General features: G+C 44.8%; 1 protein-coding gene across 3 annotated transcripts in view; it reads right to left on the reverse strand.

Moving 5' to 3' along the window:
- Nucleotides 1-3,225: 3,225 nt before the first annotated feature.
- Nucleotides 3,226-26,084, reverse strand: part of LOC146173770 (uncharacterized) — a 48,412-nt gene continuing 25,553 nt past the window's right edge. For 2 of the 3 annotated variants that reach the window (XM_084583409.1, XM_084583410.1), the window contains exons 6-7: nt 9,187-9,295; nt 3,226-3,363 (exon numbers count right to left, since the gene is read on the reverse strand). In XM_084583409.1, coding sequence (XP_084439535.1) covers nt 3,333-3,363; nt 9,187-9,295 — 140 coding nt within the window. In that variant the 3' untranslated portion in view covers nt 3,226-3,332. Of the gene's footprint in view, nt 3,364-9,174; nt 9,296-26,084 lie in introns of all 3 variants that reach the window. The other variant, XM_084583411.1, reaches the window with a different exon arrangement.

A 26,084-nucleotide genomic window follows, 5' to 3' on the forward strand; every position in this document is an offset into this window, starting at 1 on the left:
TCCTTCATTCCCTACAGTCAGCCTCTACGCTTGCGAAGGATTTGTTCCAAAGTAGATAGCGTTAAGTCAAATTGTATGCTCCCTTCTCCGTACGGACTTGGCACGTTAGAAAAGTTCGCTATCAGTGATAAACGACTAAATCCAGAAGCTTTCCAAAAATAATCGACGCGAACTCATACAGCCCAAAGCAGCAATCAGTAGACATCTGCGTAAACTTTGTCATTACTAATCCAGAATCTAATCTCAATGTTATTGCGGTTACCAAGAAACATAACAAAATCTTCTGCAAAACTAAATGATGCGGAAAGTGCACCCCACGCCATGCGTTGTTTATATAGGCGCGCTCAGAACATACGTAATAAGGTTACGTCATCTACCATCAGTAGTCGCCTGTTCATCTGATATCGCCATGCAACAAACCACTGTTGTCCATGGCAGCAACAACTAACTTTGCCAAAAGCATAGAATGAACCTTCTCATGTCAGATAAGGGGAACTTTCAATCGACAGCGCTAAATGTGTCTACCTCCTGGAAAGTGCCAAACGCAGTGCTCAGACAAACTGCTACACCATTTAGGACTCAGCTAAACAACGACACTTAACGTCCCGTTCATTAGTACACCAGAATTCTCCTCTTTCGGAACACCAGTATCCTGGGGCATCAGTTGGATAACTTCAGAACGACTACCCTCTAATCAACGCTCAAAACTCATTATCACCGCGAAAGGTCTCAGTTATATCTCCTCCATAAACTCTATACCATCGCAGGCAGTATCAACGAATCAGTAGGAAAGCTCTCTTGGCTTCATACTGGGGATTTGTGAGACGAGTCTAACATCCTTACTATAATGAACCAAAAATTAGTTTGAAACCTATCAGGATCTAGTAAGACAAATAGGTGACTGTGTAATATTTTGCTTCTACATATTCCTTCGTGACTTACCTTTACGTACCTTTACCTTTGTAGTTACAGATTCTATGTTTATGGCCTTACCCTCTAGTTATGGTATTACAGCAATTCTTTTCATGTTTTGTTGCTGCTATTGTTATTAGCTGTCCCGAAGTGTGGCGGTCAATCTTAGATTGATGTAATATGCTTTTGTTAACCACAGTTTCGTTGTTTGTCATTTCTGTTTTAAATATGTCTTGCCCCCCTCTTTTCAGTTTTGTTCAGTTCTTTTTTTTTCTATGCTATGACGCTTGACAACAATGTGTGATTGCTTTGAACGCATTTCGGATCTCCCAATTGTTTTCTAACGTGTCCTTTGTTGACAATAATTTCTTAGTTACTGCAACAGCGGCATGCTTAGTTTCACTGTCTTTTACCCCTACGCTTACTTGTATAACCAACTTTACCATGTCGTTATAATGTTTTAAACTTTGGACCTCGCCTCTTTTTGGGCGTCGCATGTGATGATGTCTGAAGCTACATCAGCATGCTTCTATACCCTTTGTACTCTTGTCTAGTCACCTCGACGGAATACACCAATGACTGGGCCGGTGGTGGTATAGTCGCGCTGGACTGGCGCCCCCGATCATATTTTTTCTCGGGTGCTCAACTCCCCTGCTTTCGTTTCCCAAGTCTTTTCCCTTTATTTGTCATCTTTCGCTTGCCCCTCCTTTCCTCTCTAAGACAAATTAGAATGGACGCTCGGCGCCTCCTTACGCTCCTTCCCGTGTTACTGTTCGGCGTGTGTGCTCGCTTTTTATAATCCTCAGTCCTCAACATATCTACCTCCCCAATTAACTTACTTCATTTTCGCCCTCGCTGCGAAAACTTATTTTAAAAGGACATCCTTACATCCTTATTTTAAAAGGATTACCCGCTTGTGACGCACTTTATATAAGTAAATCTGTGTGTGTGTGTGTGTATGTGTATGTGTGTGTGTGTGTGTGTGTGTGTGTGTGTGTGTGTGTGTGTGTGTGTGTGTGTGTGTGTGTGTGTGTGTGTGTGTGTGTGTGTGTGTGTGTGCGCGTGTGCGCGTGTGCGCGTGCGTGTGCGTGTGTGTGTGTGTGTGTGTGTGTGTGTGTGTGTGTGTGTGTGTGTGTGTGTGTGTGTGTGTGTGTGTGTGTGAAAGAAGCGAACAGTCGGCGAGGCCAAGGCAAGCATTGGTTTTCTACTTTATGTTTTTTTTAGTTTTTACTTCGGTAATCACATATATTTGTAATGTAATCTGTTTATACATAGATACTTTATGTATGCGTCTATTTGTGTAAGAAATAGTGGTGCAGGAACAGGTAAAAGGGACAAGAGGGGGTATTTGTGACCAATCCTCCGGGAAGCCAAATCTGTACCCCAGTGACAGAGAGTGGAACGTTTCTTACAATATAAATGACGCGCTCGGCGGTTTACATAGCGAGCGGTTATGTTGAAAGAGCTGAAACACATCTTATACATGAAGGTATGCAATTGGGGCTCAATTGGTTATCAGAGAAGAAGACCAAATTAGAGAAGAATAAACAGCAAAATAGTGCGCGCTGTTAAATGCGTTCAAGTTTACAACGGAAAGGCATTAACCTTCTGCATTTGTACTTGCACACCACTATAATGCGCCGGAAAGTGTCGGTTCGTCGGTGCAGACCGGCCACAGACATCACAGCACGAAGACCGTGCATGGCCTTTTAATCTCTGCGTTCATACAATGAGGGGCATGATCTTGCTGTGAGTGCGCTCTTTTTGACCTCTCGCCTAGCTCCATCCGTACGTTTGACATTTGATAAACAATAAGCGCACAAAATCTGGCTACGACTGAATCAAACCTTAACTTGTCAATATGAGTGAAATAAATCATGATTTTGTAAAAAGACGAGAGCAATCTGAATATGCGACTGGTTTACCTTGCAACTCAGTCCGTGGTTGCTTCTTAAAAGCCCCTTATTGCAGGTGGCCTTTGCATAAAAACGCTTCAGTTTGAGATCTTCTCTTGCTTCCATGAAACTTTCGCTCTATTTTCCATTCACAATGGGATTTTTATATGTTATTTGTGGTGCTTTCAGGCCAAAGCACGTTGATAACATCACACACAATATGCGCCACGCTCCCAAATGAGGTTTTCATATACCTTTCCGCATTCTATTTCCTCGTAATTCTGCCCCATTTTTCTCGTACCTGTGACTGTCATCTATTACATTGTTCTTTAAATTATTATATTTTGCCTCATATATCGCTGTACACTGCATATTTGGCAGCTATACCAATCCCTAGAAAGACACAACGATATGTGGTTTCTGAATGCAAGCTTTATTTACAGTCCTTTATCTCGTGCTCATCAATTTAAGCTGTAGAGGCAAACGAACTTCATATTGAGAACGTTCGTGGCAAAACCAATCATACTAATCCGGCAGACATGCGCTTCCATACAACCTGCGTAGAGAATAAAATAAATAAAGCCAGAACCGAACAATTAACACAAAAAACGCGTGTAATCTACAGAGTCTACAGCCTGTGATTACGGCATAATTTGCGATATAAAGGCTAAAAGAAGCGACTTAGTAACGTGATTTGTACAGACCTTCAAAAACCGAAATTCCAATTACCTCTCTGCTGGCAGTTAGAAACAAAATTAGCAAAACGGCACTGTTTATCTCCGCATCACAGCGAAGGACTCTGATATATTTCAAGAGTGCATCCGTCGCCTGCAATTTTAATTATTTTTTTACAGCGGGCTTCTTTTCGTGCACTCAATCCTTCACCAAAGAGTGGGTTTTGATAAAGGCAGGGCGTCATGCTGCAACATCTTATGTATCCTTTACTTACTAGCAGCCGTAAGTCCCCGAAAGCACTCTCAACATACAGAAACCACAACCAACTAGTTTCGCATACGTATAGAAACATCCTATTCGCCTTCCAGACTTAATTACATCAAATCCGGTTTATCTCCGGTTTTAGGGGACTCTAGTTGCTATTTATGGTTTTGTAGCTGCGCCAGTCATATTGCATTGCTTTGTTTGAAGGCTTTTAGGCTTTGACTTTCTTTGATCAGATTTATCTCATTTCATACAATTTAAGTCTATCTGGTATAATTATTCTGTCGCCTAATTAGACCGGCACACTTCAGTAAATCATGTATGAAAATATTCTCCATTTCTTCAACATTAAGTTCGTCCTAACAATGAACGCGAATATATATATATATATATATATATATATATATATATATATATATATATATATATTTTTTTAGATCCTATGTTCTTTAGTGTTTTTCTTATCCCTTATCGTTTGTTCAACATCATTATGGGTAAATTCGTTCTGCCAAGACGTTTACAGTAATTAGACACCTAACTATACTTCAGCCAATATATTACATCTTTCTGATGAGTATGAACAATGACTCATGAACAATGACTCAAGCCTTACACTGTTTGCTATTTTATGTCCATATTGTCCAAATTACGGTATTAAGGGTTGCAAATGTATCCGTTGTGCTAGCAACACCGACCCGAGAGTCGCCGTTTTGCTCGCGTGCCTTTAGCCGAAATCGGCTGAAATAAATGCTTCAACTTGTATGATTGCCCAATTGCGTGCTCTCTTTATTAAAGCTACTGCTTTCAAAACTTGCTTCCATAGTAGGTTATTGTATTTTTTTAGCAATTCGCTGGCCAAAAAAATGTTATATTTACGTAAAACAGTATCGGCAGTCATACTACCGATTATTCTGTTGAGAGTAACACTGCTGGTTGCACTGCGGACTGCACTGTCGATAGTGAAATTGGTAGGTTGTCGATATTAATACTATCATAGTTGTTTACATTGCTAATATTTTCAGAAACTATCAGTTTTAAGGATATACAATTTAACAATAGTTTTACATCACTAATAATGTCGACAGCGCACAGCTAGAATGAACGTCGGGCTTTCTGTCGTCTGAGACACATTCGTGCTGACATGACATCCGGCTCTCCTGGTGCTACAGTGAATCGGTTAGCCCAGTGCAGGAAAGGCCAAGGACCCGCAAAGCTTTGGAATCCTTCGCTTCATAATAGAAGTGAAAGCGCGGTTCCATCCAGCGTAGCTAGATGAACTGACGAGAGGGGAGTTGTCTTGCAAGGGAGATCGTTCTTTTACCGAAAAATTCTTTTGATTCGGGTTAGAAAAAGGAGAGCCTCAACGGAAACGTCGATTTCTTCAGTCGAAGCCTCTAACGTATAAAAAAAATCAAAGTAGATGCTTGCTGGTGTTTTTGTTTCTTACGTAGGAGTTCGACCATACTAGATTTCCGATGAATCTCAAGTGATGATGTCGTTTCCAGAACTATTTGCAAATTTGTGGACGCGTTCCATGTTCAGCTGGGCTAATGTACGAGGATAGATGGCTGTATATAAATATCAGCCTGGAATGGTTTTTGGAACTATTGTCGTGCTTCGTGACTGGGTGTTTTCTGTGTAGTTGTGACAATTCATGAAAAGGAAAAACTCTCTCCCACAGTTCCTTTGCATTGTCGGCGAGCCCGAACTTTCGAATACAGTCTGAGCTGAGCTTACCACCGAGGACAGCTAACTTCAGTTCAATAATCACCGCGATCAAACCACTGTACAGCGATGCAACCCACTGCCCATCGGGATCTTCATCTTCCGTCGGGGCTGGTTTGAGTTATTTGTCGCCATCGTGTGACATTGCCGGCGTGGCGCAGCGAATGGGATGCATTAGTCAGTGCGACGAGACATTTGGAGTCATTGCAGCGCGCCTTACACTGTCCCCGAAAGCTTTCTAAGCCGGCATGTTCCGGCGTTTTAATTCTCCACATGCCTTTAAATATCCGCGACGCTTCGCTTTTTCCGGGACGGGCTGATGCTTCCTGCGCTAACCTGAGCCACCAAGCCTCATATCCATAGGCCTTACTAGCTCAGTGAAACAACTGTTGCACCGGTTTGATGTCTGGCAGACTTTTGCAACAGCCTGCATTCTTTAGCTTGATAAAGCAAGCTCAAGACACTCAATATGTGTCACTGTCGTTGGTCTTCAAGTTTATTGCTTCGAAAGGCCCACATATTGTCAAGCTGGCCGACTCCGCTCATATTTTGAATTTGTTTTGCAGAAGCTGGGACAATGGTTTGAGCACGAGGGCGAGTTCCTGACCGCTGTCTGTACGCATACTAAAATAAGGTTTTTGACTAGTAACAACCACTACGCAAAGCGCGCAAATTTCTTTGGAGAGAGCCTTTATTTTTCAATCCTCTCCACGTACGTCGCACAAAGGCAGCGGTATGGGGGCATTGGGCGTAGAAGGGTCGACGTGCCGGGAAGAAGGGCTCGTGTAGTGCCTTAGGCACGCTTTGGTTTTGCAGGCCTTGATATTTCGTTACCCAGATGTTAAATGTATTGTGTCCTGATTGGCTATAATTTCAGATCTAGCTTTGGTGACTGGCCATGTTGCTATTAAGCTTAAACCAAATGGCTCAGTGAAAGGGAGCAAATAAGTGATGAATTGCCGCCTCTGAACATTGTCTGTTAGCCGTGAAATTTAAGAGAAATGTGATTCCTGATTGTTTCAGAACCAGTTTTTTCTTTATTAACTCTTGTATTGAGGATTCTGCCGATGTACCGTAAAGGCCAAGTAAAACGCGAACAAAAAAGCTGAAATAAGCAGCTATGTGACCGTATTCGATATAAGATGCTCATTACTCGGGCAGATAATTCGATTTTCCACAAGAGAGTCTTTTCGAAATATGAATCTGTCTGGAATCAAGCCATTTAAAGATGGTGCTTGTTTATTTTCCTCCACATTTTAGTCATCTAGGCGGTGTTTCATTTGAGGTGACACTAATAACTTAAGAGGTGAGTCTGTAAATCGTCTCGTCCAATAAACATGCAGCATTTGTGTCCTACTTCATAATAGATTGTTTTTGCATTTATGACTTGTTTGGCGTATATGTGCGAGTACCTATGGCCATGACTATTCAGTAGTTCACAGAAGAAAACCCACTCAATGAGGCTACCTATACACAGAAGGAGCGACACACATAAAAAGCGCGTAATTCGCAGCATTATTTGAGCGCTGAATATACCTACATGCAGGTTCCTCATCCGATATTCTTTCTTACTGCATGTAATATGCAAAATGAAAATTCAGTTGCTCAGATTCTAAGATAGGCTACCATCATTTGCTCTTCCAAACTAACTTGAAAAAATATTCTAAACGCCCCAGATGCATATTCGCTCTACAGTGGCCCTGAGCAAAAAGGATCAAAAGTGGGCTATTTTACTCTAGAGCCTTTTTCCAAACCCTTGTAGTTAGTCTATGTGCAGATACCGGATGTAAAACCTCAGAAACATTGCTGTTTTTATGCTAGAGGGCTTATATACTGACAGGGAATTCTGTGGAAACACATAGAAAAGAATATGGGAGTAATTACTCATTCATATCTACACAAACGCCACCACACGGCTAGGAAGGAAAGCTATATAGCTTTCTCAGATACTTCGCATTTAAATATATTCATCCTTGCCCGGAGAAGAAACCTGACACAACTGCTTTTCCTGAGTAGTCGTTCTCCAACTAGCCAATCGGGACTGTCAGCCGAACAAATCATATTGCTAAAGCGAATCGATCAATATTTCGAAATGGGGAATGATGTTGGACGATTCGTCAGGGAAATTCCCCAATGTTAAATGGATTTTTAATGGAGGAACAATTGCTCATTTACATCTACCCAAGGACAGCGTTACAGCTACAAGGGCGAGCAATAGAGCTTTCTCAGATACTTTGTAAATAAAAGAAATAGTAATGTGTTACAAAAAAGAACACGAAGCCGAAAAAGGACTCCAGCTGTATTTACTACTTAGATGCAGTCGACTAGAAGCCAAAAACACACATAAACCGCTTCCAAATTCCAAGCGCGTACTAAATTCTCCCGTTTCTACCTCAAACAAACTGGGATAAATTTTCTTGAACCGTTTTGATCATGGCTGTTGCGATTTATGCTAGCTGATACCACTGTCGGACACAAATCATATTTCAGTGAAATATTGCAGTTTATTGGGCACAGGACAGGTCTTTTGGATGCTCAATAAATAGTCGATCGCGAATTCCTCATGGTGTTTTGCCACCCTCGTCTCTCTTTTCTACTCCTGGACGATCCTATTGGCGAAGCAAGTAGAGTACACAAATCCGGTGCGACCAATTATTTCCTTTGGTGGCTTTCCAAACATCATATTCAAGATAGGGAATTTGTCGGTAAGCAGCATGGTTTCCTATTCTGGTGGCATGCGACGCCATTATAAATTATTCGAGACAGAATATCATGATTTATCACTAACATTTGTTATTGGTCAAAAGAGCCAGCTGCTCACATGACATCACTTTGTCAATGAATCGGACATACAGGTCTAAATCACTCCGGGAATTTTACAGCGTAATTAGCAGGCCGCGCTGCAGGGTGCTTGTAGCAATTCCACGAATCACACGTTAACACCCTTATCGCCACAAAGTTAGAATGTGGGTGTGCAGCGGGGAAGGCTCTTTTGCTAGAAAAACGTGCTAAGGATGAACCGAACACCATCTCTTTTCATTTTCATACTAGTGCACTCTGTCTATCGTACCAGGCGACAGCAGAGCAGTGATTTATATCACAGCGGTCTTCTAGCTCCGCCTTATATCGTAGTGTACACAGCAGATCAATATTGCTTCGCGGAAACGGAGTAAAAATTCTAAAGGTTACTAATAACGCAACCAGCTGGCTTATTTTTTACCTCAAGTGAGGAATTTTAGTTAAAAGTTTGTTGGCACTAATAATTAGCATTCCAAACGAAGCCTTCTCGTTTCTCAATAACTAAGTTTATTTCTTAGCAAAAGTAAACATATTTATATACAATGCTATCATATTCTTAATAGTTAGCATCCCCTAAGACCAGTGCTTGCTGAAAGGGACATATTGGAATCTCAGGGAATCTCAGGCTTATCACGAGGTGATAGAACTTTAAGAGGGCGGATGAGATCACATGTTTTGCGGAGACCATGAGAATGCATCTTAATTCGGAGAATTTGTGAGAAGTTTTTGTCTAAAGTGGGCGTAGGCAGGTCATTATGGTGATTATGAAGTTTACTCTATTCTCCTTAGGCCGGCTGAACAATACAAGTCTTGTCTTATCCCAACAATATTAAGACATTAGTTAGTCATCGCCACGGTTAAATATATTTACCTAATAGGAACAATATGGACTGTTAATACTCACAATAATACTTACAGTTTGGCAAGAACCTCTGCCAATTGATCTATCATGAACACTTTTTCTTGCGGTGCAGCCACAGCCGTTACGTAGCGGTCGCTACAACCTCCCCCACTGCTTGTGGCTTCTGTTAGAGAGTAGAAAGCGTACTGGCTAATTATAATTGTTACAAATGTCTCTTGAACAATGTTAGTTTTTGTGCTAGTTGACTCATGATTTGAAAGGGTATACTATTTATAGCTAGAGGTTTCGTGCAAGATTGGAATTAGGTGGGGTTACTGAATTTAAAGGGGGAACAGCAAGGATGATAGAGGGGAAGGTTTTAGTAGTACTATGTGGAAATTATTATCATATACCCAAAAAGCAGCCATTTTTGCTTTTATTTCTGTCCTTGATGTATTGAGTAGGACTAGCAATGACTTCGATACACAGGAGGAAAACGCGTGCGATTAATTCTTTTTCAATTCACATTCATGTGTTGGAAAAACAAGGAATAAGGCCTAAAAGAATGAGCTGATAACCAAAGCGGCAGTTTAGGGTATATGCATTTAAATATAAAAACATGTTCGTTACGGCAGTGCAGATATTAGGGTGGTCTAGTCCTGTGCACATCAATGCAAGATGAAGAACCCCAGAGGAACGAAATTTTAGGAGCCTCCGACTACGGCATATCTCGCAGCATGAGTTGCTTTGGAACAATAAACGCCATAAATTGAACGACACTAAATATCCTATTGAGCACAACACGCGGAAAGAGACCTTGAAAATTTTGAAATACACGCGCACCCTTACCCTGAACAATAAATCGGCATATTCTGTTAACACAAATCATTAATTTGAATCCATATTCAGCAGTGCACCCGCATCAGAAAGGGGAATTTCGGAAACTTCAACATCAGCAACAATGGTTTTGCCACTTGATTCCGCTCAATATATTATGCCACGCATAGAGTTGGCCATCTTCAAGCCGTTATACGTGATGCTGTCGTTTTGTTTCATCTGGAGGGAAAATCACGGAACTTGGAAAATTCATTTCTTAGTCTGTATTTGGACTAACCTCTATTTTGTGAAGATGTTTTTCACATCTTAAGTGCACATCCCCCCTCCTGGCTATGTTGTTAAAGAACGTTTGAATTTTTTCCGAAACTACTATGATTTCTATTTGTCGTTTAGCGCTCTATAAAATGACATAAGCATGATTATGTTTTCGTCCGCTCACAGGTGCACTTGGTTAGGCCCGTAAGGAAGCAGACTTATGAGATGCACCCTGAAAAGTACATCTATCTCGTTGGTATGGTAACAATGGCCATGCAGATAAAATGTAGATTTTTATTTTCCTTCCGAGCGCTACACACAAGTACCTTAGCATCCAAGGACGTAATAATTCATGCAAGACATCGCGAAACCCTTACGACTGCAAACTCACAGCTCTAAGCCAACGACAGACAACCTGACGTAGGCTTTGTTGGGTATAAAAACGTCGACCTAGCGTTCTACGAGAAACGAGTTACGCTTGTACTCTCTTGAAATGTATTTGAAACCAGGGCGGTAGAAATCGTAGTTTCTTGCACCACAAGACACCTATGAACTACGTGTGCCAGTGTGCACAAGCCCGTCCTTCTGGAGCTATTAAAAATATTCCCCGTGGTCTGTAAAATAGTTGGGCAATATTAAGGCGCCATCAGAAAAACAAAGGGGATGTGTACAGGGCCATCCGCTTTTGGCTATTACGTTATCACTGCTTTCGAAGCAGCATTGCGTCCGACGCAGGCGCCTATTGAAGCAGGGCGACAAAATCAGAGACATCTGAAGGTGGTACTTCGCGTGGCATGCCACTTAGCATCATGGCATCGATAGGTTGGACATAATGGTGTCTTGAAATCAGTTGTTATATTCAGCTGGAAGTCGACAGCCCTGTACATCCCCTTGGTTGGTTTGTAGGGAGATTAGAGTTTTACGCGCAAAAGATGTGGGACAAGACAGGCACTGTATAGCTGTCTGTTTTGTGTCATATATGTGTTGCTATAAGCGATTTCTCTTTGAACATTCAGCTTTTGTTATCGCTGTGAAGGAAGGTCTTCATAAGCTGAGAGGTATCTGGCATTTGTATTTTATTTCTCATTCTGATAGTAGCTCGGCCAAGATATTGTGTAAAAATGGCATTGGATTAGCTCAGCAATGCCAGGATATGCGTAGGGAGAGGTACGCTTCTCTGGCGGCGCCTGTTGTGGCCCTCTATGTTTAGCAATGAGAGCCACATCATCTTCTGTTGGTTCTCTTTGCCTGAACTCTTGCATAGGCCCCATCGTGGCGGTTATGCTCCGTCTATTACGCTCGGCAGTCTGGCATCACTGTTTGGCAAGCCGCTCGTCTATCTGCTCGGGATCTCCGCTGCTTCCTTCGCTTTCTTACTCTCATTCTCGCTTTACGGCTGCTCCTTCGTTCCAAGTTGCCTTAAAGAAAATGTTTTCGTTACAGATTTAGATTTTAAAGTTGATGGGTGACTGTCACGTTAAAGATTTTTATGACAGATTCCCATGTCTCCTCAATTCACAGCTGCTACGTTGACAATTGGACACTCTGGTAGCAATCTATACCACATTCATCACAGCAGTCTACATAACGTGGCAACTCGAATAACAGAGCAATATTATTAATTTTAGGTCAGCGTCCACGACGCTGACCGGTAGCGTCTACCCTCCCTCTCCGCATTCCAGCTTATACTACCAACGTTTATTTTCGGCTGCTACTGACCTCACTCTACAGTTGCTACACCAGTACCGTACATCTGTTCATAACGCCGGCCCCAGCTTATGAAGTTTGCGACAGCTTCACAGCCGGGCCCTCTGCAATAAGCACATTTAAGCTTCATCTTTATGTAATGGAATGGCTTTTCAGATCTTTATACGGAGTAGCACCACATGTGATCCGATTTTAGCGTCAAACTTGTATTTGAACATTCCATGATTCCTATCCCGTGTTTCCAGCTGTATTCTGAGCCGGGTCTGCTGTCTCCAACATTCTTAAACATTATCAACCAGACTGTTGAAGTCACCATGCTCAACAAACACAAGATAATTATCCCTACATTAGAGGATGCGTTTTGCACGGACCCAAAGTTTATATTAATGTTTTTCTGTGCTCAGTGACGAATACACATCTTTATTGAATATTTCGACTACCTTTTTACGAGATGCCACACATAAATCCCATATATTGTTCACTAGCCCATTTGTATTCAAAAGCGCCGCTGCCTTCTTTCCGTATCCGCATATGAAATTTGCGCCTTCAATTTCTGCCTTTAGGCCGTTAGTGGTCGTCCGTTATTTACCGCTAGCAACCGCGCCTCTGTACTCGTTCATCTCATCTCGGAATGTTTGTCCCCTTGGCGCAGATTTTCAACTTCTATAGCTGGCCTTGTATCATCACGCTGCTACAATCTTTCTCGAATATCAACAGGCCTATCAGGAATTGTCAGTCCCAGCCCCAGTTTCACACTGAGAATACATAATGACAGCGCTTCTCTTCATGAGTCAAAGTTGCAAATTATGGGAGGTGGACATACCCGTGTGAAAGGACGTTTGGTTCCAGTTAAGGTGGACATAGCCGTGGGAAAGGGAGTTTGGCTAAAGTTAACCTGGCTGACAGCAAACGTCATAGGCGGGCTTTAGCAGCAGGTACGCCTGCGCAGTGTTCGATTACAACCCTTGATTATTCAGTATACGACAGGTGCTAAGCTACGAATAACTGTGCAGAACATTTTCTTTATGTTGACAGCTATATTCTTGTTTGCAAGACATTTCATACCTAGTTCCCGCCTGTGTTCGAACGAAGAATAGCCTAGCGAGAGGCCATCCTTCAACATTGCATATTTTACGTACGTCATCGCAAACAAGCTAGCCTATTTCTATACCTTTTGTGCCCAAAAGTTCACTGAACAGCATCCTACACTACCTGCTTTCGCAAGTTCATTTCCCCTTGGAACGTCTTTATGGTGGCATCATATCAGCCCATCGTGCAAGTCGGGAGAAAAGGTGCCCTACGCCTGGTTTGGATCTGAAAAGCTGTCTTATTTTAGCTATGGCGGACTCACAGCACAGCATTTAACTCGCTTAGAATTGTCAAAGAGGAAAATTGTTTACCAAATTTTGTTCTCAATACTTTATGCCAAAGATTGTTTTGTCAGGGTGCAGAGCAGCCACAGAATAAGCAGATTTGTTTTCTATTACCGTTCCCTCTCAGCGCTTTTTTCAAGAATTTCAAGAACGGCCGAAAAATGTGGGAGAAACTTCATGATAAATTACTGCTCAGTGCAGTGCATCATTGCCAATGCTTTTTACACACACAACACATTCATACCTAACGTCTCCAGCTTAAAATCGGCTGACGCCGTTCTCAACAAGACGTCAAACGTGCGCCAACCCTGACTTCATCAACGCCAGAAACCCACGTGGTCATCTATGTTGAGAGATAAGCTGACCACAGAAAGGAATTCAGCAGCAGTTTTTTCTGGCAGTCACAAAAATTAATTATATGCATGGGAAGCAGCGAGACACATTAGTTTCAAGCAGTCTGCACTTTATTTGTGTTATTTATGAATGCCCCCCCCCCCTCCCCTTTCCGAAGCAAAGCTTATCTGCAAGTTTGTCGGTAAAAACAAAAGTGTTTCATTTGCTTACAGCTCCACTCCCAGCACAGAGTAGCAAGAGCCTACAAGCGAAGCCTCGAATATTTTATATAATAAAATGCATTTATTAAAATTACATAAAACAGCTCAACAGAAGTTTAGTTTGAATTAACAACGTGAACTCTTCTTGCTCAACTTAACTTACAAATTGGAAAGGGACCAAGGCAAACCACTATGATTCACAATTCTCAGTAGAAATGCATCGTATGACCCTACCTGTGAATGTGACGTTTATCAAGCAGGACGAGAATGCTGCATGGAACACAAATTTTAATCAACCAGTATTTTTATGAGGTTTCAAACTCGCTATATAATCTGTAGAAAAGGACAGTTTGCCGCTGGTGTGCAATGAATGGAGATGCATCTTCTATAATAAGCAACTACAGGCATGGAAGTTATTACCGCAAGCTGTCGTAGAAAACAACGGCATAATTTTGTTTGTGTACATTTTCAGACTAAACAGATATTAATATCACATATATATTAGCGCTAGGACTCGGTCTCTCGTTAAAACGAATAAATATTAATGGCACGAGAGATGTGCAATGCGGAAGGGAGCAAGAACGACGGGTTTACCGCATTCATCCCCCGTTTCATTTCTGGTTCCGTGAAGAAACTGATGGCTGCCTAGCGTATCCGAGCATGACGCGTGCAGCCACTTAATCCTACATTGAGCCTCTGGCGCCATTGCCTCTCGATACAGGTATTTGTCACGCACAAGCCGTTCAACCCAGGATCACCTGCAATGCCGCTGCTGCTATTAAATGGCGCCGAACCTTTTTGCACAAGTCTCATAGAATGAATATTTCACCTTTCCCCCGCACTCATAGGTGTGTGAAGTGCTTCAAGACAAAATGCTGAATTTTGCAGCTACACTATGCGGGTCAAGAAGAAGAAATGGGCTTGGGCAGGACATGTAGTGCGAAGAGAGGATAACCGATGGTCGCTGAGGGTAACAAACTGGATTCCAAGGGAAGGAAAGCGTAGCAGGGGGCGGCAGAAAGTTAGATGGGCGCATGAGATAATGAAGTTCGCAGGCGTCAGGTGGATGCGGCTAGCACAGGAGCGGGTTATTTGGAGGAATATGGGAGAGGCCTTCTCTTTGCAGTGGGTATAGTCAGGCTGATGATGATGATGATGACTATGCGGGTCAGAGCGGCGTTTCGCGTAAGCCCCGCCCGTTAGGCGCATGGGCGAGAGCCTCGCCTAATTGCGGACGAGAACAAGAAGCAGAAGAAGAAGGAGCAGAAGAAGAAGAAAGTACGCTCGGTAACCAACAGCTAATGCTTTCGCTACATATTCGGCTCAGCAGCGTTGAACCCTAGTAATTTGTTTCGTGACCGTGTGCCGACGGAGGTGTGATGCTCGTGCCGGACAGGTGTTGCTTGAGCGCACGCGCGAGTTGCGAGAACGACGAGGTGACGCGTCGGAGAACGGATGCATCAAGGAAGAGACGAAGCAAATGAACGGCTTTCAAGTGTATAATTTAGGAAAGGACTGATGTCAGGTCCATGCTGTTAAGAGCCTCGTTGAATCCCAAACGCAAGACAGAGTGAGTCCATTGTCAGCTACAACTCAACGGTATTCAAACGCACGGGTAGACAATTCACAGACTTTTGGTCCGTGATTTCGCGAAGAACCTCTTGGATCACCAGTGCAGACCTTGCCTGATTAAGTGTTCAGCGTGACGGGATGCCATCGACGAGTCTGGCGCTGCTATCTACTGCTAAGTTCCTGGACCTTCGTTATTCGGTGAACGCTTTACCTTATGGTGCTGTGCGTATTTAATTTGTGTTAAAGTGGGATTTCGTAATCGCATCCTAGCATTCATTTATAAAAACGGCTTTGTTTTGTTTCCAATGTGATAATACCGGCGCGCCGTAGCGCTCCTCCTTTGCGTTTGGGGATGCGTTTACTAATGCTCTACAAAGTAACAGGGTCCCATACGCTCTAGCATTTAAAGCAGGCGAAAAGTAACTTGCTAGGCGTGGCAATAAATGTCGGTCAAGTTAACACTGAATCGGGACATAATCTGTATGCTCGGCATCCTGTTCATCGCTGAAATAGCTTTCGGTGGAGGCGAAAAGCAAGGCGTTCGTGTGCTGTGCAATGTCAGCGCACGTTAAAGAACCCCAGGTGGTCGAAATTTCCGGAGTCCTCTACTACGGCGTCTCTCATAGCCTGAGTCGCTTTGGGATGTTAAACCCCACAAACCAACCAACCAACTTCGGTGTGTTAAGGTTCTCTCTTTGCAGTGACCTCCAGAGCAATACAGCGCCTACTAGCTGCGCTTTGATTGATATCTACACGTGAAATCAGTATTGCTGTTTTCCAAACGCCCGGCGGATCCGGCAGCATGAATGAAACATGTTTGTCCAGCGTCCAACAACGAACAAGCAGCGTGGAAGCAAGAAGAAGAATAGCGTTTCTTCGAGATTGCGTGCTGGTATTTATAGCCTACAAGCGGCTGCATGATAACGTCCAGAGCACACGCGCGACTGATACATTACATCTCCCCCGGTGTTCTCTTTAAAAGTCTGAGAGCACAATACGAGACACTTCTTGGAAATTCTGGTTGCAGTGAAGACGATTGGGCTGTCTGTTTTGTCGGGTGGATCGCCTTGGCCCAAATTGAGTGGGCTGTATTGTAGACTGCGACGCTTCCACGTTTTCCTGCGAAATGTCTTCGCTGCCAGAGTCATCTTCCGTTAAGTTGCTTCAGAATGGCGCACGTTTGGCTAGAAGATGTTGTCTGTTGCGTCGAAGCACTTTGTTGTCCTCTGTAAGGACGCGATAAGACCTTGGTGCTACCAGGCCCATGCCTCGAGCCTTGCAGTCCCACGCATTCCCTCGTACTCTTGCAACTGCATCTTTTTGTAGTTCAGGCAGATTTTAAAAGTTAAATTGGTTCACAGGAAGGGAAAGGCGCAGTAACTGTCACACTTGCTCTGTGGACACCCGAACCGCGCCGTAAGGGAAGGGAGGAGGGTGGGAATGAAAGTGGAAAGAGAGAAAGAGGAGCCGTAGTGGAGGGCTACGGAGTAATTTCGACCACCTGGGGATCTTTAACGTGCGCTGACATCGCACAGCACACGACGCCTCTTCGTTTCGCCTCCATCGAAACGCAGCCGCCGCGGTCGGGTTCGAACCCGGGAACTCCGGCACAGTAGTCGGGCGTCTTACCACTGCACCACCCCGGCGGGGCTAGTTCAGGCAGATTTTTCCCTTTTGAGGGCCTTTGCTGGGGGCGTTGTTTGAGCCGGGACTTCTGTTGACTGGAGCATGACACGAAGTCTGGTATCCGAATGCGTAACTTTCTGCTTTGAAGAAGCTCTCCAGGGGACCGGCCTTCGGCTAGTGGAGCCGAGCGATAACCGAGAAGGCCCAACCAGAAGTCCTCGTTGAATTCGCCAGTCTTCTTCATTATTCTTTTGACAATTTGGACTCCCTTCTCGGCGAGGCTATTGGACCGTGAGAATCGCGGACTGGACGTGACATGCTTGAAGTCGTATCGAGAGGCGAACAAAGCAAATTCACGTGATGAAAACTGAGGACCGTTGTCGGTGCAGACTTCCAACGGAATCCCATACCGTGCAAAAATTGAGCTAAGCTTAGCAATGACAGTGCGTGTCGTTGTGTCAGTAAGTTTTTCGACATCAGGGAAGTTTGAAAACGCATCGAACACGCACAGGTAGGAGTTTCCGCCGTACATAAAGATGCCAACACCCACCCTGTACCAGGCATGGCCTAGGATCGGCCTAAGCAGCACAGGTTCGGTTTCTTGTTTGTAAGCGTATTTTTGACAAACAGAGCAGGTCTTCACCATGGTTTCAATGTCCGTATTCAGTCTCGGCCAGAATACCAAGCGACGGGCTCTCGCTTTGCACTTATTTATGCCTAAGTGACCTTCATGAATACGACCCAGTATTTCGGCTCTCATAGTCTTCGGAATGACGACCTTTGTCCCTTCATAATAATACCCTTAACTTCTGATAACTCGGGACCAAAAGGTTTCATCGAGGCTTCAATATATTCTCCATTCCTTAGCTGCTGCAACACTATTTGCAAGTCTGAGTCAGAGGCTGTCGCTTCTGCCAGTCGATCAAGCATTTTCTTGCTCACCAGATCTAAAGTCACGCTCACTGCATGAACGCCAACGTCTGCAGTGAAGTCATCACGTTCGCTTGGAACGGCTGGCGACGATCTTGAAAGCATATCGGCCAGGAACAGCTGATTGCCTGGAACAAAGTGAAGAACTTAATCGTATCTTAGCAAGCGCAGGAAAAATCATTGCAGTCTTGGTGGCATGTCACCAATGGCTTTCGAAGCAATTGCTATCAACGGTCTGTGGTCTGTTTCGATGGCGAACTTGCGGCCGTAAACGAAATAAAAAACTTTTTCACAGCAGAAAGTAATGGCCATTGCTTCTTTCTCGATTTGCGAATATCTTTGTTCTGCCTCCGTCATTGTGCGTGATTTATAGGCGACCGGCCGCCAATTACCACCGTAGTTCTGAAGAAGGGCAGCACCAATCCCATTTATCGAAGCATCAGCAGCGACCTTGGTCTCTTTAGCAGGATCGAAAATGGCTAGCAAAGGAGGACAACTCAGTGAGTCACAGACAGCTTACCATTCCGTACAGTGGTTTGCAGACCATTTAAAAAGGGAGTCTTTTTTAATGAGGCTTCGTAGAAGCGTCGTTCTTTCCGCTAGATGCGGTATATACTTTCCGAGGTAGTTCACTACCTCGAGCATTCTGTGAACGCCAGCTTTGTCCTTTGGCTGAGGCATTTTACTTAATGGTGCAATCAGTGCGGGGTTAGGTCTTATTCCGTCTGTGTTTATGATGTCACCCAAAAAGGCAATTTTCGTGACACCGAATTTGCATTTCGCCGCATTGAGCGTCATGGCCGGCCTTTTTGGCTAGTTGCAAGGCTGTGCCGAGGCGAGTATCGTGCTCTTCCCTCGTGCTTCCCCATATCAATATGTCATCGACATAGATTCGGACCCCTGGAGCCTGGTCGAATATTTCATTCACAGTTCTCTGGAAAACCTCAGGCGTCGAAGCAATGCCGAAGGGAAGTCGCAAGAAACGGTAGCGTCCGAAGTGTGTTCCGATTGTGCATACTTTTGATGTAGCTTCATCTAAGGGGATTTGGTGGAACCCCGAATGCGCGTCGATGCGAGAGAAAAAGGAGGCCCCGGCAAGCTCAGCCTCAATGTCATCTCGCTTAGGCATTTGATAATGTTCTCGCTTTAGGCGTTCTCTCGCGTTCTCGCTCTGGGGTCAATAAATATGCGCAGATTCCCATCCTTTTTTCTTGCTGCAACAAACGGACTCACCCAATCAGTGGGTTCGGTGACTTTGGCCACGATACCAGCCCGCTCCATCCGATCCAACTCTTCTCGCAGGGGCTCGAGCAACGCCGAGGGCACCCGTCGCACCGGATGGACTACCGGTGTTGCATCCTCGCGCAGAACCATATGGTAAGGGCGTGCTAGGCAGCCGATGCCATGAAACAACTCCGGAAATTCCTTAACCACTTGGTCAGTGCTGTTCATGTGCACAGTGTCCACGGAACGCGACAACAGACCTAACGCTTCACTTGCAGACAGTCCCAATATGGCCTGGTTACCTTTTTTTACAATGAAGTCAAAGTACCCACTTTGGTCGTTCACAACCACTTGGAGCGTAGCCACGCCGATGTGCTTTTGAACGTCACCGGTGTATGAGCGGAGGACTGAGGGGCTTGCTCCTAAACCAGACTTCGCTTTGAGCCTTTGAAAAACGGAGTAAGGCAATAAATTCGCGTGCGAGACTGCCTACTTTCAGAGACACTACTTGGGAAGCCACTCTCGCGTGAATGACCCAATCAGCTCTTTTGCCTAAGCAGACGTCGTATATTTAAAAACCCTCCTGCTCGCCGCGTGCTTCGCTTACTTGAGACACGCTTTTGCAACAGGCCGAAAAATGGTTAGCGCCACGGCACCGGAAGCATGTTTTGCCGAACGCTGGGCATCTGCCGCGTTCGTGGACACGGTTGCACTTGGAGCATTTGAACTGTCGGCGTGTTTTTATACGAACAACTTCCTGTTCTCGTTGAGCCTCGTCCTGCTTTGAACATTCTGCACACTGTTCACAGGCTGAAAAGTTGCCTTGCTGTCAATTCGTGCTACTTGCTTCTCCGCTTGAGCCCATGTATTGTTTTGTTCGGCGCATACCTCTTCAGCCTTGCAAATTTTCTCCGCCCTCAGTAAAGTAAGGTCCTTAACTTTCAGCATCTTTTCGCTTATTTCGGATTGTTTGTGCCAGACAACCTGGTCCCTGACCATGGAGTCACTCAAGGTTCCAAAATTGCAGCTTCGTGCAAGTCTCTTCAAGTACCGTGAAAAGCGTTCGAAGAGTTCGCCCTCAGCTTGCGTTCTTGAACGAAAGACATAGCGTTCGCACACTTCGTTATTGCTGCTCTTTGCAGTGTATCCTCGAACTTCTTTGTAACAGTTTGATAATCTTCCTTGCTTTCGTTTTCCGAAAACAAAAAGTTGTTGAATACCTCTAGGGCGTCTTCCCCGGCTACGGCGAGCAGCAGTGCCGTTTTGGCTCCTTCCGTCCATGGTTCTTTCGTCGACTCAGTGGCCTGCAGGAACAGCTCGAACCGTTGCTTGAAGAGGCTCAGATTCTTCGCGGTGCTACCGGACAGCACCAGCGGCTGCGGTGGCTTCACTAAATCCATCGTGCAGTGCACAGTGACACCACCGCTTCGATCAGCGCGTTACTGCATACGTGAACGCTATCCTACTCCTGACACCATGTTCCAGCCTCCAACAAACGAACAAGCAACGTGGAAGCAAGAAGAAGAAGAGCGTTTATTCGAGATTGAGTGCTGGTATTTATAGCCTACAAGCCGCTGCATGATAACGGCCAGAGCGCATGCGAGACTGATACATTACAATGTGCTCTACCGAATTCACATGGAAGAAATTACTCGCGTACTGACCGCTACACGTTGTTCTGCTAACATTGCGCAGAATTTCGTCTTCGGCATCTAAACACACATTGCAAAGTTAGCATCATTAATAATTCGGCTATTCGAGAGGTAAGTGTACGTCACTTAACACTGACCTCGCTCTCTTTATTCTGGACACATGCACGTCTTATATGACCGAATAGATGATAAAATAGTTGATAAAAAGTCGCATTGCTACTTGATAACTACCTCCCAATATGCCGAATTTCAAAACCAACTCACTCGGTAGGATTACCGGCGCAATAAAAGGACTTCAATTAGGAAGAAAAGCTTCTTTCGCCTTGCAAAACGACTAAAAGTTTCGGAACATTGGTACCCAAGCAATGATGTTTCCCGAACGTATGGATGTGCTACCAAATAAGCCAAGCATACATTTCTGAAAAACTCACTGCCTCTAATTTTCAGAGTAAACCATGTAAATATAGTTCAACTTTCCCATAGTGTTTGTCATATAATGGCTATTTATGTATGTCTTGGTGCTTTAAACACCGCCTTTGCGAGGTTGTTCTTCAATTGTATTTCGATGCGGCCCCTAAAGTGGCCGAGTGCGGTTTAATTCCAATGGACCCTGCTTTTATGCATGTTAAATGTATTGTAGTATTAATTCAGCCGCCCAAGCTATCCTCCCGATGTGGAATCGGCAACACTACTTCAAAGTTTTTAAACATTGTTTATTCTTACATTAATTTACGAATCTATTCACGCAGTCTTTTAGGCACACCACAATGCAGGCTGACTGTTTATTATTCTAATCTAGTTTTTTTTTCTAGAATATAACTAGATTTCAGTTCTTGTCAGCATGACGTTCGAAATATTTTTTTTACGCTACTCAACTCCTGCCTTTTACTAATATCTAAGCATCGTCTTTAGAAAGTGGTTTCCTAACTGAAAGCATTTTTCTCATCTTTGCAAAAGTTTTCAAAAATGCATGACATCAATGATTCCTTATTAAAAGGAGTTTACTGCACATTGACCGTAATCTTTTGAAATAGAGTGAATTCTTCTTGATTAACGGCACTTACTCGATATTAGCGAATGGTTCTGTATTATCACCAAGTGCACTAACTTCAGTTCACAAACGCTTGACCCTGTGCCCTTACTTTCTTAGTATATGTTATTGATCTTCTATTTAGACTTTACCGTAACCTTACGATCTTTGCTGATGAATATGTTATTTTTAGCATAGATGACCTCGGCGATAGTTATCTTCAGCGCGATTTTGAAAACGTTTTTATTAGGTGCCACCGATCCTATATGGTTTCTAATTCATTTAGGTGCAAAAAAATGTCTATTCCACGCCAGCATAGCCAGTAGAAAACCATCGACAAGATTAACAGAGTATCAATAGACAGCGTCTATTTTATACACGGACACTGGTGTTCACAGCCCTACCAACTTTTCCTAGTGCATGTACATCAAGTATGCGCCTAGGAATGCAAACCACGACCTTGGCTACATAACTGGAAACTTTGCTCAGGCTCCGTAACGACAGAGCTTACGTTTTTATAAGACAGTGTAAAGGCATAAGTTAGAATGCGTATTTACTACATTGGATCCCGGCAAACTGACGTTTATTTGTTGCTGTGGAATCTGTATAAAATCAATCAGCTCTTTTAATCTTTTTGGCTGTGCGATGTAGATGCAGTGCTTAAGCGCTAGGCTGCTGTACCCAAGCATCCGTTATGAAATCCCAGCCACTGCAGCTGCTTTTCGATGCAGGCCAAAAGCAAGGCACACGTCGCATGTGCGATGACAGTGCGCGGTAAAAACGGCACACGTAAACCGACATTTCGGGAGCCCATGAGTACGGCGTCTCTCAATTCATGGGTCACTTTATATATTTGAACCTTATACACTAGAAGAAATTACCATTCTCTTGAATTATTCTCGCACCGGCTAGGGTTTCTTGAATAAATCAAAACTTTAACTAATACTGCGGTTCGTAGAAACGTTTCACGCCTCAGCCCTTTACATGTTGTCCAAAAAACTGTGGCACATACCCACAGAGGGGGATCGGCCAAGAATAGAGTAGCAAAGAAACTTTTTTTTTTTGAAGTATACTAACATAATGCGAGGCACTATGTGCCGCCACCGCCTTTAGAGGTCAAAGTGGGGGGCGTACCGGTCGCTGAGGTTCAAACGATCAGGATCCTGGGTATGTATCTGCAGACTAACAGGAAAAATAGCGAGTCCTTGAAAAGGCTTAAAAATACGGTCAATGCTACCGTGAGGCTAATCAGGAGAATCGCTAATCGTAAGAGAGGTGTTAAGGAAAAGGACTTGTGTAAGCTGGTGCAGGCGTTTGTGCTCAGTAGAATAGTGTATGCGACGCCTTATTTGAAGTTGGACGCGACGGAAAAAGGCAAGGTGGAGGCTATGATTAGGCAGGCATATAAAGCGGCCCTTGGGTTGCCTCACAATGCGTCTACCGAAAGGCTGCTGGGATTAGGGGTGCACAACATCCTAGAAGAACTACGGGAGGCGCACTTGGTGATGCAGCTCGGTAGGCTTTCAAAAACAAAAGCAGGAAGGGACATATTGGAAAGGATCGGCATTGGAGTTGATGCTCCAGCTGGTGACACTAAAATTCAGATTAGGCGGGAAATGCACAAGGGCTTGTACATAAAACCTTTGCCCAAGAACATGCATCCAATACATCACGAGGACCGCAGGAAGGCAAGAGCCAAAGCTTTACATGTTAAGTACGGGAAGTACAACGGGGCAGTCTATGTAGATGTCGCCGAGTATAGGGACAAGGACGCATTTGCAATTGCGGTGGTGGACGGGCGGGTACGCTTGATCGCCTCCGGATCAGTCAAAACCCGCTCCCCAGAAACTGCAGAGGAAGCGGCGATAGCACTAGCTATTACTAGTAGTACTGCTGACTTGATCTTCAGCGATTCCAAAACAGCCATCCGAAATTTGGCGAGGGGCAGAATATCTGTCACAGCGGCGCGATTGCTGAATCGGGCCACGGGGCGAGGGACTACGGAGGCGGAAATTGTCTGGGTACCAGCACACTCTGGGAATCCTGGGAACGAGACGGCTCACATGAATGCTCGAGGTTTCGTCAGCTGAGTAGGTGAGCCGGACGTTCCGGGAAGGTCCACGAGAGATGGGCTGGTATCCTTTCATGACATTACTAACCATTTCAAACTTGAGCGGAGGATTTACCCACCCCCGGACAAGCAATTGGTGAAGGCGCAGGAATGCGTCTGGCGACGATTGCAGACTAGATGTTTCTTCAACCCATACGTGTTGAGCAAAATCTACCCGGACATTCAGCCGGAGTGCAAATGGTGTCAGGAATTGGCAACCTATGACCACATATTATGGAGCTGTAGCATAGCACCGCCACCGGCGGATATTATGCGTGATCCTTCCCTCGAGCAGTGGGAGGCCGTGTTGGCCAGCTCAGACCCGGTCGTCCAGACCAGGGCCGTGGAGTGGGCCACCCAGGTCGCCGTCAGCCATGGGTTGATGGCCATCTGATACGGAACCATCCTTACATGCTCTCTGACGAAAATAAAGTTTTTCCATCCATCCATCCATGAATGTTTTCTTCATTCCCTTCTTAGATTTCAACAGACTAATCATCAGCATGATGTATTTATCTGCATAAGGACACGAATGTGCGTTTAACTCACATACGAAAGACCAGCGATATATATATATATATATATATATATAATCGTTGTGAATGCGTGGTCAATGGGAACGCCGCTCCCGGGTGAATGCGTGGTCAAGGGTAACGCTGCTCCCGGGTGATGCATCAGGCAGCATAGCCAGGCCAAAGAACGCCGTTTTACTCACGAATCAAGGGGTATTATATAGCCAGAGGGGTGAGGAAAAGAAGGAAATAAAGAATGAAAAGATTGGTGCTGTTGCCGGTTCATAGATGGCGATAAATCGCCTCTGCTATCAGCAGCATCCCTTCCATCTAATAACCATAGCGATCCACAGGTTTCTTGACCCGGGTTGACCTGCGCAGCTGTGTCTCTTGGGGAGCGGGGTCTGCGGGCTCTGACGTGGATGCGTTGTTCTGAATAGCCAGCGGATGGTCCACAGGTTCTGCTGCTGGACTGTCTGTACCCGTGAGTGTGGAACCCTCGACGTTGCGCTTGCGGACTTGATCAGCATGACGAAGAACCACCACATTAGCCCCGCCGGGGTGGTGCAGTGGTAAGACGCCCGACTACTGTACGTAGTTCCCGGGTTCGAACCCGACCACGGCGGCTGCGTTTCGATGGAGGCGAAATGAACAGGTGTCCGTGTGCTGTGCGATGTCAGCGCACGTTAAAGATCCCCAGGTGGTCGAAATTACTCCGTAGCCTTCCACTACGGCTCCCCTTTCTCTCTTTCCGCTTTCAATCCCACCTTCATCCCTTCCATTACGGCGTGGTTTAGGTGTCCACATAGCAAGTGTGACAGATACTGCGCCTTTCCCTTCCTGTGAACCAATTATTATTATTATTATTATTATTATTATTGACGGTCACTAGTCGAGCGCCTGTTGTTGACTTCACCTTTCCGGGTGTCCACTTGTCACCAACACCGTAGTTACGGTAGTACAGGGTCCCCCGGAGCGAAACTCCAGCTGGCGTCGTCTGAAGCTGGCGTAGCTGCTCTGCTCTGGACAGGTTTGTTCCGGAGAGGAAAACACATGTCAAGTTTGGTGCGTAGTCGATAACCTAACAGTACTTCTGAAGGTGATAGGCTCGACTGTCTTGGGGCATTGCGGTATCGACACAAAGCTCGTGCGAGTGCGGTTTAGAGATCCACGCCAGGCATCTTTTTTAACCCATCCTTAACCGTTCTGACCGCGCGTTCTGCCAGCCCATTGCTTTGTGGATGGTAGGGGGGTGTTCGAATGTGGGCAGTGCCGTTTCCGTTCATGAATTCGGCGAAATCCGACCCGGTAAAGGGCGTGCCGTTATCAGTTACTACAGTGCGCGGTAGTCCGAACTGGCTTAAGAGCGTACGCAGCGCGTTTACTGTGCTGCTTGACGTTGCACGCGAGAGTGGAATGGCCTCGATCCATTTGCTGTGGTAATAAACCACGATCAGCAGCATTTTGTCCCTGATAGGTCCAGCGAAGTCGAGGTGCAATCGGGACAATTTTTTTTCGGTAGCTGGCCAGTTTACTGGCTCACGTGCTGGGGGCATTGGTAAAGCCTGGACACAGTTTCTACATTCATCGG

Source organism: Amblyomma maculatum, chromosome 11 (assembly GCF_055883805.1).
Source record: "Amblyomma maculatum isolate TAMU_Amacu chromosome 11, ASM5588380v1, whole genome shotgun sequence".
Classification (NCBI taxonomy): Eukaryota; Metazoa; Arthropoda; class Arachnida; order Ixodida; family Ixodidae; genus Amblyomma; species Amblyomma maculatum.